The sequence below is a fragment of the Hyla sarda genome, chromosome 6, assembly GCF_029499605.1.
Source record: "Hyla sarda isolate aHylSar1 chromosome 6, aHylSar1.hap1, whole genome shotgun sequence".
Classification (NCBI taxonomy): Eukaryota; Metazoa; Chordata; class Amphibia; order Anura; family Hylidae; genus Hyla; species Hyla sarda.
This window is the reverse complement of record NC_079194.1, coordinates 15603886-15618505: the sequence shown is the minus strand read 5'-3', so window position 1 is coordinate 15618505 and position 14620 is coordinate 15603886. Positions and strand designations below refer to the sequence as shown.

At 44.0% G+C, this 14620-nt stretch overlaps 1 protein-coding gene across 1 annotated transcript in view; it reads left to right on the top strand.

Annotated features, from left to right (window-relative positions):
• Positions 1–14620, top strand: part of LOC130277104 (calcium-activated chloride channel regulator 1-like) — an 89852-nt gene that overhangs the window by 21619 nt on the left and 53613 nt on the right. Inside the window, exons 5-12 of the mRNA XM_056527418.1 lie at positions 387–564; positions 1488–1712; positions 5173–5400; positions 5778–5952; positions 11201–11307; positions 11602–11823; positions 13380–13650; positions 13776–13940. Coding sequence (XP_056383393.1) covers positions 387–564; positions 1488–1712; positions 5173–5400; positions 5778–5952; positions 11201–11307; positions 11602–11823; positions 13380–13650; positions 13776–13940 — 1571 coding nt within the window. The remainder of the gene's footprint in view (positions 1–386; positions 565–1487; positions 1713–5172; positions 5401–5777; positions 5953–11200; positions 11308–11601; positions 11824–13379; positions 13651–13775; positions 13941–14620) is intronic.

Sequence of the window (14620 nt, the reverse complement as noted above, 5' to 3'; positions counted from 1 at the left end):
TATACCACACCATACCATCAATTTTGTGTTCCAATAGTCTTGGAGGGATCTATCCAATGTATGAGCATTTCTAGATGAACAGTTTCCTGGAAAATGGATTGGTCGTCGTGTGCCAGTTGAATGGCCCCCAAGGTCTCCCGATCTGACCCCCTTAGACTTTTATCTTTGGGGTCATCTGAAGGCATTTGTCTATGCTGTGAAGATACGAGATGTGCAGCACCTGAAACTACGGATACTGGAAGCCTTTTGATAGGGGATAAGATGTGTAGGTGCCGAGTACCCCTTTAAGGTGATAATGGGCTGTGTCCCTAAGGGGTTAAACTTCAATTATAATCCACTGTTCATAGAGGTTTTCTTATCAATCTCCTAAACCTTTCTCGACCCAGATGCTCTGCAGGACTTAAAGGCAGTGACATGATAGAAGAATGTAAGGAGGGTACCTGTTCACTTAGAGACTGCAAAATTGATCCCAACACCGGTCTATATGAACGAGGATGTCTCTTTTTGCCTGAGAAGGTCCAGGATGTGCAGGAATCCATCATGTATTCAGCAGCACTCCCTTCTGTAAGTATTCATGCTGTAAATACTACATATTGGGCAACATACTTGGAGTCAATACAATCGCAACCGTGCCAATTATGCTTGTTTGCACATGTCCTACTATACATAGAACAACGCAGATAAATACCTTGACTTATCTTAAAGGGGTACTCCACTGCCCCAGCGTTCGGAACATTTTGTTCCTAACACTTGGAGCGGGCGGCGGGTGACGTGACATCACAGCCATGCCCCTCGTGATGCCATGCCCCCTCAATGCAAGTCTATGGGAGGGGGTGTGACAGTCGCCACGCCCCCTCCCATAGACTTGCATTGAGGGGTGGAGCGTGATTTTACGACCCCTGACGCCCGCACCCAGAGTTCTAAACAAACGCTGGCTGCTGTAAAGAGATGGGAACCCCGCGATCTGACATCTTATTCCCTAACCTTTGGATAGGGGATAAGATGTCTAGGGGCGGAGTACCCCTTTAAAGGATAGAAAAACGTATCCCGTATTTCGTATCCCGTCTGACCACTGGGACCCCCCATGATCTCCCGCCCGACACTTCGGCTCTCCTCCTGGAATGTTGACCACCGGCCAGCGTGATAGCTGACACGCTCCTCAATTCATCTCTACAGGAGAACTGGAGCGTTGCGCTCAGGAATCTCCGGCTCTCCCATAGAGCTGCATGGAGAGGGAGTATCAGCCAATCGCTTCGTGTCGAGGTCAACACGCTCCATTTAGAAGGAGAGCTGGAACACCATATGGGGGATCACGTCTGACCGCTGGGACTTTGGATAGTGAATGAGTTTTTCTATCCCGGAGTAATCCTTTAAACTAATTTGACTTATCGACTGTTTATTTCACCATTTCCAACCAACGTGGCAATAAAAATGTTGGTTCCTCATTGATTTATGGCGATTCGTGCCTCCATCATTTTCTATTTTAGATAACATCTTTCTGTAATAGCAACAATCATAACATCGAGGCTCCGAGTCTACAGAACCGGATCTGTTATGGCCGCAGTGCGTGGGACATCATCGTGAACTCTACAGACATCATCTCTACGTCACCGAGATCCAGCAGCGGTCTACCTGCTCCTACATTCACATTACTGCAGTATAAGCCAAGGGTGATCACATTAGCTTATGACATTTCTGGAAGCATGGTTACGGTGCGTTCATCATCAAAATACGTATTTTTTTTTAGTTATTTGTGTAATAGCATTATTACTCCTTAACAACATTGGACATAAATGTATACCCTGGAGCACTGGTACTTAAAACACCAGAGCACACATTTACGTCCTAAGCGGCCTTCAGAATGTGAAGCAGGAGCTAAAAAGATGTTACATTTAGGGTAGGCAACATGTAGCGCACCTGCAGCGTATTTGATGCTGCGAATGCGCTACTGACAGTCCCTAGAGTCAGCCTCCTGCATTGCCCATGTGTCCTGCATTGTCTGCTCGTAGCTGCATTCCACCGCACAGGAATCTGCGAGTCGCGAGCGCATGCATACTTGCTCCCCCTGCTCCCTGAGCTAGACCGAGATCGAGCGCAATGTCTGTGAGTACACTGCACATGCGCTCATGACCCGCAGATTCCTGTGCGGGGATTGCTGCTACCAGCAAACGCAGGACACATGGGTGATGCAGGAAGCACGCTGTAGGGATGGTCTGTAGAGCATCCGCAGTGTCAAATATGCTGCGGATGTGCTACATGTGACTCTACCCTTGAGCAGCTGATAAATGATCACATAAGCACATCACTGATGAAATATTTGCTACTGCCGGGTCAAGGGTACTGTGCCACAGAACAAGGAAATAATATTAGCCCATTATTTTCAGTATTTTCAGGACATTACAGTCTGTCACTTCTCCCTTTCCATACTATTATGTGTGACAAAAACTTTTTATAAAAGAAGAAGAAATCTTTGTGCAGTCAGGTGAGCTGGACTGTATTCTGAATTTGTGTACCACCTTTTTAAACCCCTGCGAGTCTGTAACCCTATGTCTGTAATTGAGGTGTTAAAGTGGCGTGTAGCCAACATGCTATATGTAGCGGCTAGACTATCTTGCATTTTAACCTCCCCTCCAAACACAGGCTCACAAACATCCTGACAATGAAGGCCAGGTCAGAATGTAAGCATTGCGGTCAGCGTTTCCCCAGAATTTTCAAATAAAACCTTATAGGGGTACTCCGATCCAAAGGATAGGGGTTAAGAAGTCTGATCGCGGGAGTCCAGCTGCTGCACCCCCCCCCCCTCTACACCCCCCCCCCCGGGATTTCCCGCAGCACCCAGCATTCTAAACAAATGCCGAGTTCCTGCAACAGTGGTTGTGATGTCACCGCCACACCTCTCATGATGTCATGCCAACACGCTTCCTCCCATAGACATGAATAGAGGGGGCGTGGCGTTACATTACAAGGGGGGAGGTCGTGACATCACGATAATGCCCTCCAGCTTCAAGCATTCTGAACAAAATGTTCAGAACGCTGGAGCACCGGAGTACCCCTTTAAGGTCTATTCACACGTACAGTATTCTGTGCAGATTTGATGCGCAGGATTTCAAGCTGTGTTCAGTTTACATTGAAATCTGCAGCAGAAAATCCTGCGCATCAAATCTGCACAGAATACTGCACGTGTGCATAGACCATTAAGCAATTTTTTGAAGCATTGAAAAGGACACTGGATTTGTTTTCAGTTAGTTTCTGTAATTTTTTAAACCAAAGCCCGAGATTAATTGTGAATGGAGGACATGCTTAAAGGAAAAACTGAGACTATAAGGAATCGCTCAACCTTTGGAGTTAAGCCAGGCTGCTCCAAGCAGTGTCCTATAGCTGTTTATACAACAACAACTAAAACAAATGTGACCTTTGGTGGAGCTGTCAGTGTTTTATCAACTTATAAAATCACATCTGTTAAGTGTCAAAGAGGTGTTGACCTGCCTCCTTGCTCTCTGTTCCTTTCCTCTCCCTCCTTAAAGGGGTACTCTGCTCTTAGATATTTTATCCCTTATCCAAAGGAAAGGGAATAAGATTTCTGATGGCGGGGGTCTGGCCAATGGGGCCCCCCTGCGATCTCCGGGCCGTTATCTCGGTGTTCCAAACATAATGTTCAGAACGCTTTCCTTGGATGGCCGTGGTAGTGACTTCACGCCACACCCCCTGCACGCATGTCTATGGGGGGGGGGGTTGTGTGACGGACGGACGGACGGGTGGCGTGTCACAAGCAAGCATTCTAAACATAATGTTCAGAATGCCGGGGTGCTGACTCCCCGCGATCAGACATCTTATCCCCTATCCTTTGGTTAGGGGCAGAGTACCCCTTTAAGTGATGTACAGGGCTCAGCTTCCTTTGCCAAGCCCTGTACGCAAATCTATTGCCTGTGCTGTTGATACAAAGAGCAATGAACCCACGGTGGGTCCCCATGCTGCGTGTATCTGTGGTGCCCAATTTGGGGGTACTGTGTAGGGTGTTTGGATATATTTGTGACAATAGGGCACCATTAATGTATATAGTCAAAGGATAGGAAGCTTCTTCTGGGCCAGGCGCAAGATAATAAATAGACCAATGCCAGATTACGGATAACTGTCTTTACTGAGGCAGGAGTAGATGTTACAATCCTCACAAATTAGAGTAGAGGAGATGCAGAGTAACCATTGGGAGCCCTGTAGAATTGCTGTTACTTGTAGTATTTTACACCCACTTGGCTTTACTTGTTGCAGACTTAAGAGTTTAGTTTTAAAGGGGTACTCCTGTGGAAAACTTTTTTTTTTTTTAAATCAACTGGTGCCAGAAAGTTAAACAGATCTGTAAATCACTTCTATTAAAAAATCTTAATCCTTCCAATACTTTTTAGGGGCTGTATACTAAAGAGAAATACAAAAAAGAAATGCATTTCCTGTGATGTCCTGATCACAGTGCTCTCTGCTGACCTCTGCTGTCCATTTTAGGAACTGAACTGTCCAGAGCAGCATATGTTTGCTATGGGGATTTTCTCCTGTTCTGGACAGTTCCTAAAATGGACCGCAGAGGTCAGCAGAGAGCACTGTGGTCAGGACATCACAGGAAATGCATTTATTTTTTGTATTTCTCTTTAGTATACAGCCCCTAAAAAGTACTGGAAGGATTAAGATTTTATAATAGAAGTGATTTACAAATCTGTTTAACTTTCTGGCACCAGTTGATTTAAAAAAAAAAAAAAAGTTTCCACGGGAGTACCCCTTTAACTCTGAGGCCTCCCACACTGACTAGGGCTCTGATAGTATCCAATTAATGCTACACCACCAGAGAATCATTAATTGGATACTATCAGAGCCCTAGTCAGTGTGGGAGGCCTCAGAGTTAAAACTAAACTCTTAAAGTTAAAACTAAACTCTTAAGTCTAAAACTAAACTCTTAAAGTTAAAACTAAACTCTTAAGAACGTTGTGGTCACCTGCTTGAAGATTTTCTTTAGGCTTTCCTTGAATCACCTCACACTCATGTTGTCTCTTCTCCACACTGCAAACAGAGAGGAATCCTGTAAGTCAGACAACTAATACTAACAAACCCCTACACTCTTAGTAAATCAGGGCTGATATGTTTATAACTATTGATATCTTTATTTTTTATCTTTAATTTGTTTTTCAGTCTAATCGCATCGGTCGGTTACTTCAGGGAACTGAATTCTTCCTCTCTCAGATTGTGGAGACAGGATCTTATGTTGGGATCGTGGAGTTCGATACTTTTGCATACGTTCGTTCCCCGCTTGTTCACATAAAGAGTGAAGGGGACCGGGAAAAATTAAGATCAGGGGTTCTTTTAGAAGTTTCAGATTATGTTGGGGATCTCTGTAAGGGAATCCGTGAGGCACTAAAGGTAGGTCACAATACTGAAGCCAATGCAATGTTAAAGGGGTACTCTATTGCTCCTGCGTTATGAACATTTTGTTCAGAGCCAGAGGCCGTGATTGTAACTCATGGCCACGCACCTCGTGACGTCACGCCACACCCCCTCCATTCACGCCACGCCCCCTCCATGAATGGAAGGGACGTGGTGTGACGTCACCAGAGGCGTGGTTGTGACGACACGAACAGATGCCAGGTGATCACAGGGGCCCCAGCAGTGGGACCGCCGCAATCAGAAATCTTATCCCCTATCCTTTAGATAGGGGATAAGATGTCTAGCAGCGGAGTACCCCTTTAAAGTCCAGAAGCCTCATTGTACGTGACTTGGATTTGTCATTCTCATTGCAGGTTAATGAAGGGTTGGATGGCTCGGCGGCTGGCAGTGAAATATTGCTGGCCTTTGATGGAGAATCAAACTTTGCAAAGTGCACCAAGGAGGTCTCAGCTAGTGGAGCCGTCATACATGTAATGGCACTGGGCCCTGATGCATCAGCAGAACTTGAACATATTGCAGATATGACTGGTAGGTGCAGCCCATGATCTTATAAAATTTTATAATCCTCCCAGTTCACTTCCCCCATTATGATAAACCACCCCATGCTTTTCATTTGGTTTCTTTTACCTTCATATTGCTCTGTATTTTCAGCTCAGACAGTCAGATTCACAGACTGGGAAGGGGCGTTCCCCAGCAGGCGTGACATCATCTGAAGCCATACAGGGGAGAACTTCCTCCCTCACTCTGCTACACACAGCCCAGGGCAGTTCAGTGTGAGATGAGCACACACACACCCTCAGCAATCCAGACTTCATTTCCTGATTTTGGATTTCTGCCAGGCAAGCGAGATGGGGGGGGGGGGGGGGGGGGGATGTGCTCTTGACAAGTAGGGAGACAGTGGCAGCTTTTTTTTAAAAACACAAATAAAACATAGAAAACTTTGTTTGTTTGTTTTTTTAAAACAAAGTTCAGAAAGATTGCAATAGCAAAAAAATTTTTAATGACAGCGCCCATTTAAAATATGTATCAGGGCCAAATAGTTATGACAGTTTAGACAGGTTAAAGGGGTATTCCAGGCTTAACTAACTTTTAACTATCCTGCTCATTATGATGAATTATGCTAGTTGTACATTTACTTGCTATACCAGTCTGCCGTGGATAGTCTTTTTTTAAATTCTTTTATGGTCCCCCCAGGTCTTGCATTTCCGTTTAGGTTCTGATGACGTTCGTCTCAGAATCCTTTACGGCTGGAGGCGGCAGCTGGTGTCAGGCTTGGCTGTTTCATGCATTTCCACACAAGCCAGCCCCCTGATGACGTTTGTGGTCCATCTGTACGTAATGACATGACGGCATTCCCTGTATTCCCTCATTCTGCAGATTGCTGAGATAACAGGATGCCGGCATGTCAGGACATACAGATGACTTTGACCAATGCTCACAAGCAGAAAGGGCTGCAATGGGCAGAAAAATATACGGAGACTAGTTTTCAAACAGTCCTGTTCACTGATGAGTGCCGTGCAACCGTGGATGGTCCAGATGGAGGGAGTAGCGGATGGTTGGTGGACAGCCACTCTGTTCCAACAAGGCTGTGGCATCAGCAAGGCGGTGGTGGAGTCATGTTTTGGGCCGGAATCAAGGGAAGAAAGTTGGTTGGCCCCTTTAGGGTCCCCAAAGGTATAAAGATGACCTCTGCAAAGTTTGTGGAGTTTCTGACTGACCACTTTATTCCCTGGTACAGAAGAAAGAACTATGCTTTCTGTAATAAAATCATCTTCATGCATGACAATGCACCATCTCATGCTGCAAAGAATACCTCTGCATCAATGGCTGCTATGGGGATAAAAGGAGAGAAAGTCATGGTGTGGCCTCCATCCTCCCCTGACCTCAATCCTATTGAGAACCTTTGGAGCATCCTCAAGCAAAAGATCTATGAGGGTGGGAGGCAGTTTACATCCAAACAGCAGCTCTGGGAGGCTATTCTGACATCTTGCAAACAAATTCAAGCAGAAACTGTCCAAAAACTCACAAGTTCAATGGATACAAGACTTGTGAAGCTTCTATTAAATAAGGGATCCTATGTTAAAATGTAACGCGACCCGTTAAAATGTTTAAAAAGTTAAAATGTTGCTAAAAGTTTGATTGAAATAGCTTTTGATTTCAGTAATTATGCTGCAAACACAACAAATGACAATTTTCAGTTCTTTACAACCTATAAAGTGTTTTGAGACTTACTGTGCGTAATAATTTGGAACAGTCCATTGTAGGTTTTTTATGTTTAAAAAAATCCTGTTATCAGGACTCTTTAATACTTGATAACATGAGAATTATGCTGACTGTTATTTACATAAATTATTTAGGTAAATAAGAAATATACAATTTGCATAATAACTTAGAACAGGGTGTAGAAGTCTTTACTTCAAATGCAAGGAATTGGTGAACAACACTGTTTATGGGATAATGATTGCAGTCTCTCCCATAGTATACCCTGTAACATAGTAACATAGTCCATAAGGTTGAAAAAAGACCAGAGTCCATCAAGTTCAACCTATATCCCTAATGAGTCCCTACTGAGTTGATCCAGAGGAAGGCAAAAAACCCTCATACTAGAGGTAAAAATTCCTTCCCGACTCCAAATATGGCATCAGAATAAATTCCTGGATCAACCTTCTGTCCCTATAAATCTAAAATACATAACCAGTGATGTTCTTACTCTCCAAAAATGCATCCAGACCCCTTTTGAATTATTTTACAGAGTTCACCATGACCACCTCCTCCGGTAGAGAATTCCACAGTCTCACTGCTCTTACAGTAAAGAATCCCCGTCTGTGCTGCTGTAGAAACCTTCTTTCCTCTAGACGTAGAGGATGCCCCCTTGTTATAGATACAGTCCTGGGTATAAATAGATCATGGAGAGATCTCTGTACGGCCCCCTGATATATTTATACATAGTTATTAGGTCTCCCCTAAGCCTTCTTTTTTCTTAACTAAATAACCCTAATTCTGATAATCTTTCTGGGTACTGTAGTCCTCCCATTCCCCATATTACCCTGGTTGCCCGTCTTTGAACCCTCTCCAGCTCCACTATATCTTTCTTGTACACTGGTGCCCAGTACTGTACACAGTATTCTATGTGTGGTCTGACCAGTACTGTACACAGTATTCTATGTGTGGTCTGACCAGTACTGTACACAGTATTCTATGTGAGGTCTGACCAGTACTGTACACAGTATTCTATGTGTGGTCTGACTAGTACTGTATACAGTATTCTATGTGTGGTCTGACCAGTACTGTACACAGTATTCTATGTGTGGTCTGACCAGTACTGTACACAGTATTCTATGTGTGGTCTGACCAGTACTGTACACAGTATTCTATGTGTGGTCTGACCAGTACTGTGCACAGTATTCTATGTGTGGTCTGACCAGTACTGTACACAGTATTCTATGTGTGATCTGACCAGTACTGTACACAGTATTCTATTTGTTGTCTGACCAGTACTGTACACAGTATTCTATGTGTGGTCTGACCAGTACTGTACACAGTATTCTATGTGTGGTCTGACCAGTACTGTACACAGTATTCTATGTGTGATCTGACCAGTACTGTACACAGTATTCTATTTGTGGTCTGACCAGTACTGTACACAGTATTCTATGTGTGGTCTGACCAGTACTGTACACAGTATTCTATGTGTGGTCTGACCAGTACTGTACACAGTATTCTATGTGTGGTCTGACCAGTACTGTACACAGTATTCTATGTGTGGTCTGACCATTACTGTACACAGTATTCTATGAGTGGTCTGACCAGTACTGTGCACAGTATTCTATGTATGGTCTGACCAGTACTGTGCACAGTATTCTATGTGTGGTCTGACCAGTACTGTACACAGTATTCTATGTGTGGTCTGACCAGTACTGTACACAGTATTCTATGTGTGGTCTGACCAGTACTGTACACAGTATTCCATGTGTGGTCTGACCAGTACTGTACACAGTATTCCATGTATGGTCTGACCAGTACTGTACACAGTATTCTATGTGTGGTCTGACCAGTACTGTACACAGTATTCTATGTGTGGTCTGACCAGTACTGTACACAGTATTCCATGTGTGGTCTGACCAGTACTGTACACAGTATTCTATGTGTGGTCTGACTAGTGATTTGTACAGCGGTAGAATTATTTCCTTGTCGTGGGCATCTATGCCCTATTGATGCACCCCATGATTGTAAATTAAGTAAATTGCCTTTCCTCATAATAGACTAATGCAGACATTAGACATGTCACACAAAAGGTGGCCAAAAAGAAATAAATAGTTAAATAATACATTTTTAATGTAGGGTTGCATGTAGCGGATGCACGCAGACAAAGCAGGACACATGCCACAGCATCAAATACACTGCAGATGTGCTATGTGAGACCCTAGCCTTAAAGGGGTACTCCACTGCAGCACCCCTGTCATTCGGTGCATGAAGAGAACTTCGCTCTGTACATGATAACTGGCGTTTAAAGCTGCCATGCCCCCTCCATTCATATCTATGGGAGGAGGCGTGATGGCTATGTACTAGCCATCACACCCCCTCTAATAGACATGAATGGAGGGGGCGTAGTGTGACATCACGAACGTGGAAGTTGCAAGCTTCCTTGTTCCAGAAGCCTCTGCCGGCCCCGAGATAGGGGATAAGATGTTTACAGCAGAGCACCCCTTTAAATGTAATCTGTTAGCTGTATTTTCTGTTATGAAACGAATACACTGTACCTTTCCTGAAGCTTATTGCCATTGACAAACTTATCAAATCCTCTATTTACTTCTCAGCCAAGTGTCAATGAGGTAGGGCCAAACTCCTTAAGTGCCACAGCCCGGCCCGCTTTCTTGCTTTCTCTCACCTCCCAGACCCTCCTTGTTACTGAGCTTTGAACATCGATCAAGGAAGAGCTGGAAGGTGAGGACGAGCAAGGAGGCAGAGTTTTCACAGATGTTACCATGCTACATCACAACATTAAATTGAATCTAAGAGAAAAATAAAAAAAACATTGAGGCCATTTTGCATTTTGGCACGGACCTTAATCACTGTTGAAACTTAGACATTACCAAAAATAACAAAAGCGTAGAAGCTTACCACGAAAAGTTCACTTTAAAGGGGTACTCCACCTACAGACATCTTATCCCCTATCCAAAGGATAGGGGATAAGATGTATGATCGCGGGGATCCTGCCGCTGGGGACCCCCACGATCTCCATGCAGCACCCAGCAGTTTAAACCATATGTTTAGAACGCTTGTTTTCCGGAAAGGAGGCGTGACGTCATGCTATGTCTCCTCCATTCATGTCTATGGGAGGGGGCGCGACAGTGATGCACACTGCTGCTACTTTCACGGTCTATGAGGCTTCCAAAAACAGCTGAGCACTAAAAGGGGTACTCTGCCCCTAGATGTTGGGGGGGGGGGATTGTGCCTGGGACCCCTACGACCTCATCCTGCTCTGTGCCAAATGGCTAGCGACCACAGCGGCCATGCCCCCTCCATTCATGTATATGGGAGAATATGTGACAGCTTTTTTCTAGCTGTCACGCCCCCTCCCGTAGACATGAATGGAGGGGGCGTGGTGTGACGTCACGTCTCCGACCATCAAAACCAAGCATTCTAAACATACTGATTAGAACGCCGGGTGCTGCACAGAGATTGCGGGGGCAGGTGACAGTGAATGGCTGGTGACAGTGAAAGTACCTAAATATGGAAAAAAATTATAGCAAATAAGTAATTCCTTCTTTTTCAGGAGGACAAAAACATTATATCCCAGATACATCTAACGGAAGTGATTTACTCAACGCCTTCAGTGCTATCTCCAGTCAAAATGGTGATGTTACTCAACAGCCTGTCCTGGTAAGATTCAAGCCATTTGTTGGTAATTGGTATTTAGCTTTAGAGGATAGCATCATCCTAAAACTATTGACATAGTGACATGTTAAAAGTTCTGATCAGTGGGGGTTGAGAGGTGGCGCACCATGAAGCAGAACAAGTAACACCCTTTTTGTTCCCCAGACAACCCTTTTATAGAGGACCTGAATGCAAAGCGAATGTTCATGCAAATGAGTTAAGTTCTTTATAGGTATAATTTTTTGTGTTCATGGCACATTTTAATAAGTCTCCTGGTTTATTATCCTTGTATTGTAACAGCTGGAATCTAGAAGTTTAGATCTTGCCCCAGGAGGTTGTTTGAACGGCACCATATTTATTGACAGCACAGTTGGCGCATCCACTTTCTTCCTAGTAACATGGCGGAGTACAGTACCCAGCATCCATCTGCAGGATCCCAATGGAAAATGTTACACCGAGGCTGAATTCATCAATAATACTCATTCTAGTTCATCTAGACTTCAAATCCCAGGAAAAGCGGAGGTAATATATATATATATATATATATATATATATATATATATATGAAATTATCTGAACGGAATCATTTATCCACGCAGAAGTGTGATCTATATATAGGATAGTTATTTACTTATGTATTTATTTATTTAACATTTAATTGTATTTTAGTATATAATATCTTAAAGGGATACTCGTGTATTTTCTATTTCCATTTCATTTTTTTTATACATCATGGGGTCATCCTTCTTGCCTGAGTTCTTTTTTTTAACAGCATTTAGATATATACTTAACACAAGCCCCATGGACAAAGGCAACAATAGACTGGAGCTGTCCCATTTAACTGAATTGGAGACCTTACTGGGCATGCTCTGTGTCCTTTAGAAAAATAATTCCACATTGTCAGCTTTCATTTATTTATGGGAGCACCAGAGATGCCTGAGGGCTTTATTCAGGTATTTTTAGCGTTCCCATAGAAATGAATGGAGCAGCTCAATCTAAGGGCCCTGTTCTGGGGATTGTGGGGGATCTCAGTGTTTAGACCCCCAGTGATTCAACACTTATCACCTATCCTGTATGATTAGTATCTGATCAGTGGGGGTCCATCTATCTTTGGTCGTCCCATGAAAGTGAATAGAGCCTCAGCTGAGCATTAGTGCTGTCACTACATTTACTCAGGAGTTAAAGGAGTACTCCATTGGCCAGCATTCAGAACTAATTGTTCCTAACGCTGTTTTCATGCTGCAGGGGTCGATCATGATCACGCTTCCTCTATGCAGGTCAATGATGGCCGTCACGCCCCCTCCCATAGACTTGAATTAAGGGGGCATGGCCACAACGTTACAAAGGGCGTTGGCCAACCCCCACAGTGCGAAAACAGCATTACGAACATTTAGTTCTGAACGCTGGCCAGTGGAGTACCCCTTTAAAGGAGTAGTGCAGTGAAAAATAACTTATCCCCTATACAAACAAAGGATAGGGGATAAGTTATAGATTGTGGGGAGAGGGGGGGTCTGACCGTTGGGACCCCCTGCGAACTCCTGAATGGGTAGTCTGGAAGCAGCCGTTCCTACCCCCGCAGGAAGCCGCGGCCAACACGCCCATCTATGCATCTCTATGGGTTACATGGAGGGGGCATGTTGGCCACTGCTTCATGCGGGGTCAGCACGCCCCCTTCCAGCAGACTGCTGAGACCCCATTCAGGAGATGGCAGGGGTCCCAGCAGTCGGACCCTCCGTGATCTATAGCTTATCCCCTATCCTTTGGATAGGGGATACGTTATAGTTCTCTACACTACTCCTTTAAGAGATCCCTGCTCTTGTGACCCATTGGGGTCCGTGCAGACGAACCCCAACTGATCAGACTCCTCTTACTTATCACCTAAATAAGGGACAGCCACTTTAAGGCCCTTAATAAGTGGGTTGTTGAGAAGTTAAAACAAAGCCAGCTACCTTTTTATTTTTGAGCTTTTATTTTTCAATATGATCATGTGTAAAATATATTTATTTATATATGTATATATATATATATATATATATATATATATATATATATTTTTTTTTTTTTTTTTTTTTCTATAGACTGGGGCCTGGAATTACTCCCTTTGTAATAATCTGGACATAAATAGAGAAGTAGGTATAATAGTGACATCCAAGGCCGCGGGTGAAAATGTGCCTCCAGTTACCATAAATGTCCATATGAACACGGACACAAATGATTACCCCGACCCCATGATCATCTACACCTCGGTGCGCCAGGATCTCCTGCCTGTGACCAACTTACATGTGACAGCGACTGTAGAAGCAGAAAGTGGCCGTACGGTGACTGTAGAACTTCTAGACAATGGAGCAGGTAACTCTTAGCCCTTTTCCAGGAAGCAATTTACATTTTGCGAACAAAAAAAGTTTTTTTCCACAAAAAAAATATTGTCTTATAAGTAATGTATGTAGTCATCCATTTATTTTTATTTTTATTAGGTGCTGATGTGTTCAGAAATGATGGCGTCTACTCAAGATACTTTACTTCTTTCTCTGAAAATGGAAGATATAATTTAAAAGTCCACGTGGAATCTCAAGAAGGAAAGAATGGTCTTGTGCTGCTCAGAAGTCACGCTCTTCACATCCCTGGATACATAGAAGATGGTAAGTCATTTTATATGTCCAATTTATTAGTTAAAGGGGTATTCTGGCCAAAGACATCTTATCCCCTATCTAAAGGAAAGGGGAAAAGATGTCTGATCCCGGGGGGCCCACTGCTGGGACCCCCCGCCATCTCCGTGCAGGACCTGCATTCTATGTGAAACCTCTGTGTTTCCGGGACTGGAGACGTGACTTCACGCCAGGCCCCAGCAGTGGGCCCCCCGGGATCAGACATCTTATCCCCTATCCTATGGATAAGGGATAAGATTTATTTGGCCAGTCTGCTCCTTTAACTTACTTTATTAGGGAGGCAGGGGGCTGTATGGGGGCCCATTGCGTCTCCTGTAGCTCTGTATTACAATTCTGCTTTCTGTTCCTCCTTTAGATGCCACTTGATGAAGATGCACTAACTGGCTAATTTATTAGATTCAATTGCTCGTTAACACAAATAACTAATCCGCAATTCACATGGCAGCAACTTAATGCATTTAGGCGTGTAGACGTGGTCAAGAGAATTGTGAAGGTATCATGGTTGTTGAGGCCAGACGGAGCGGTCAGAGTATCCATCCTGCCTTGTATCAGCGGTTCAAAGTCACTTAAATACCTCTCATGATCTTGTTAAATATTATAATCCTCCCAGTTCATTTCCCCCATCACGAAAAACCACCCCCTGCCTTTATTTT